This window comes from Tachysurus fulvidraco, chromosome 14 (genome assembly GCF_022655615.1).
Source record: "Tachysurus fulvidraco isolate hzauxx_2018 chromosome 14, HZAU_PFXX_2.0, whole genome shotgun sequence".
NCBI lineage: Eukaryota > Metazoa > Chordata > Actinopteri > Siluriformes > Bagridae > Tachysurus > Tachysurus fulvidraco.
Window position 1 is genome coordinate 3,785,809 of NC_062531.1, and position 2,534 is coordinate 3,788,342.

The 2,534-nt window shown below is 29.6% G+C and overlaps 1 protein-coding gene across 2 annotated transcripts in view; it reads left to right on the forward strand.

The window, feature by feature from the left end:
* Positions 1 to 1,533, forward strand: part of ccdc120a (coiled-coil domain containing 120a) — a 71,815-nt gene extending 70,282 nt beyond the window's left edge. For both annotated transcript variants that reach the window (XM_047800290.1, XM_047800289.1), the window contains one exon: positions 1,063 to 1,533. In XM_047800290.1, coding sequence (XP_047656246.1) covers positions 1,063 to 1,168 — 106 coding nt within the window. In that variant the 3' untranslated portion in view covers positions 1,169 to 1,533. The remainder of the gene's footprint in view (positions 1 to 1,062) is intronic.
* Positions 1,534 to 2,534: the final 1,001 nt, after the last annotated feature.

Genomic DNA, 2,534 nt, shown 5'->3' on the forward strand with positions numbered 1-2,534 from the left:
TACTCCAGAGTATCCAGATTCTCCAAAGTATTTCTATTTCTATGATTTGTTCAAATAAAAAAAAATTTGTTTGAATACATTTATTATATAATTATTTGAAAACAAAGGCAGGACGTTTAACGGAGATCGTTTACAGTTTTAATGATTAACTCAGGAAGAGTAAAGTCAGAGTAACTTCTACTGCTTTCTGTCCATTTGTAAGCAATTTAATAATAAAGTAAAAAATAAAACACAATCAGTCCCGACGGGTCAAATGCAAATTTTCATCAACATTGAGTTTAAAATACATAAAAATATATAATGAATATCATAAAATTCTAAATCATAAAATCTAAACGGTTATCAGGAAATATTGATGTATCTTTAATAATAATAATAATAATAATAATAATAATAATAATAATGTAGAATAATATTTAATAAAATATAATATAGAATAAAATTTGATAAAATATAATATAAAATAATACAATTTCAAATATAATATAATTTAAAATAATATATAATATAATATAGAACAAAATTTAATAAAATATAATTTATATTATATAGAATAAAATTTGATAAAATATAATATAAAATAATACAATTTCAATATAATATAATCTAGAATAAAATTTAAGAAAATATAATATAATCTAGAATAAAACTTGATAAAATATAATATAAAATAATACAATTTCAAATATAATATAATATAATATAGAAAAAAATTTAATAAAATATAATTAATATAATCTAGAATAAAATTTGATAAAATATAATATAAAATAATACAATTTCAAATATAATATAATATAGGATCAAATGTAATAAAATATATAATCTAGAATAAAACTTGATAAAATATAATATAAAATAATACAATTTCAAATAATATATAATATAATATAATCCACAGCAATTTTATATTTTTTTTATGCACAAATGTTTTACAGGACCTACGTGAAGTCATTGTGTAATAAAATAGATTTGTGTATATAAGAATACTTAATTTTATAAAAAAAAATAATAAAAAATATTATTATTTATTTATTTAATTTTTCTCTTTTTTTGCTGCAGGTCTGCAGATCTGTCTCCGTACCAAGACACTTTTTCTTCCGAAATGGAGGACTTGACTTTGAAGGAGACGAATAATGACAGACCCTGTCCGGGCACACTGGTCTAACTAACTAACTAACACACACACACACACACACACACACACACACACACACACACACATTAACATAAGTGCATAAACGCACAACAAGTGCAAGTAGACACAGATAACAATTTAATGATGAAACTGAGATGGACGACGACAACAACGACAAGTCATTCATCCATTTATTCATTGATTAACTTGTTTTTCCTTTTAACTTCGATCATAACGAAGACCTAATCCAGGCAACTTTAACAAGGTAGCATGTCATTTTTAAATCACAAACTGTACGTTTGACGTCTTTGTCGTGTCTGTATGAGCGTCACGCTGTGCTTTGCTGAATATTTGTCATCTGGCGAAATCAGTATTAAATTTCAGGTCTTTCTCTATAGACTCAAATTCCCTTAATTAAAAGGGTCAGGATCTTTTTAATCAGTCTTTACACACACACACACACACACACACACACACAAAATCCTATGCAAATTAGAATCAAGCTAACTAGAAAAAGATAAACGAATCGTCTTTAATATGCGATCGTGTCATTTTTTTCATACAGAATGCAGAATGCTGTTTCTAACCAGAACGTTCGACTCGAATCGAATCGTAAAGGATTTCGTCTCTCTCCTGGATTTCGTAGTACGACACAAATTTTTCAATTTTGAACTTTTTTTTTTTCCAAAAAGAAAAAAAAACGAAAGACAAAAATATCCGCCGTTAAAGCGAGAGAAGGGAGTGAACGTGTGGGTTTTATTTTTTGTGTGTGTTGAGACACGGGTAGTCGTGTGCTGGATGCCCTGTATTAAAAGAAAATACACACACTGCTGGTGTATGCAAAATCTTTGATGAGTGTGTGTGTGTGTGTGTGTGTGTGTGTGTGTGTGAGAGAGAGAGAGAGAGAGAGAGAGAGAAGATTTGACTGTTGCTCATTTGTGTCTCCTTGTTCAGTATTCACACATGCAAATGGCTCTTTACCGAGGTCACTCACTCATTTCAGCTTCGGCTTCTTTATCATTAGATTCACTTCTAAACATAAAAATGAGCTTAATAATTATATATATATATAGACTTCCTTGGGCAACTGGGAAAATAAAAAGCTAAGCCCCGTATACAATTATGCTAGTATGAGGAAATCCATCATTAATGCAGTAGAGCATTACACTAATTAATATCCGCTACGTTCACACACAACTATTTTATGACTAGAACTTATTAGCTGTTTCTACTCTGCTCTCGCTTGCTATAGTAATATATCCATAGTATCCATAGTATCTCAGGTCCCTGGTGGTCCGGTGGCAGGATCCTGCGCGCTCGCTGCCTGGAAACAAACCTGAATCAGCCATCGAGGGGTCAAGCCAGGATAAACCACCTCGGGAAGGACGTCCGGCTT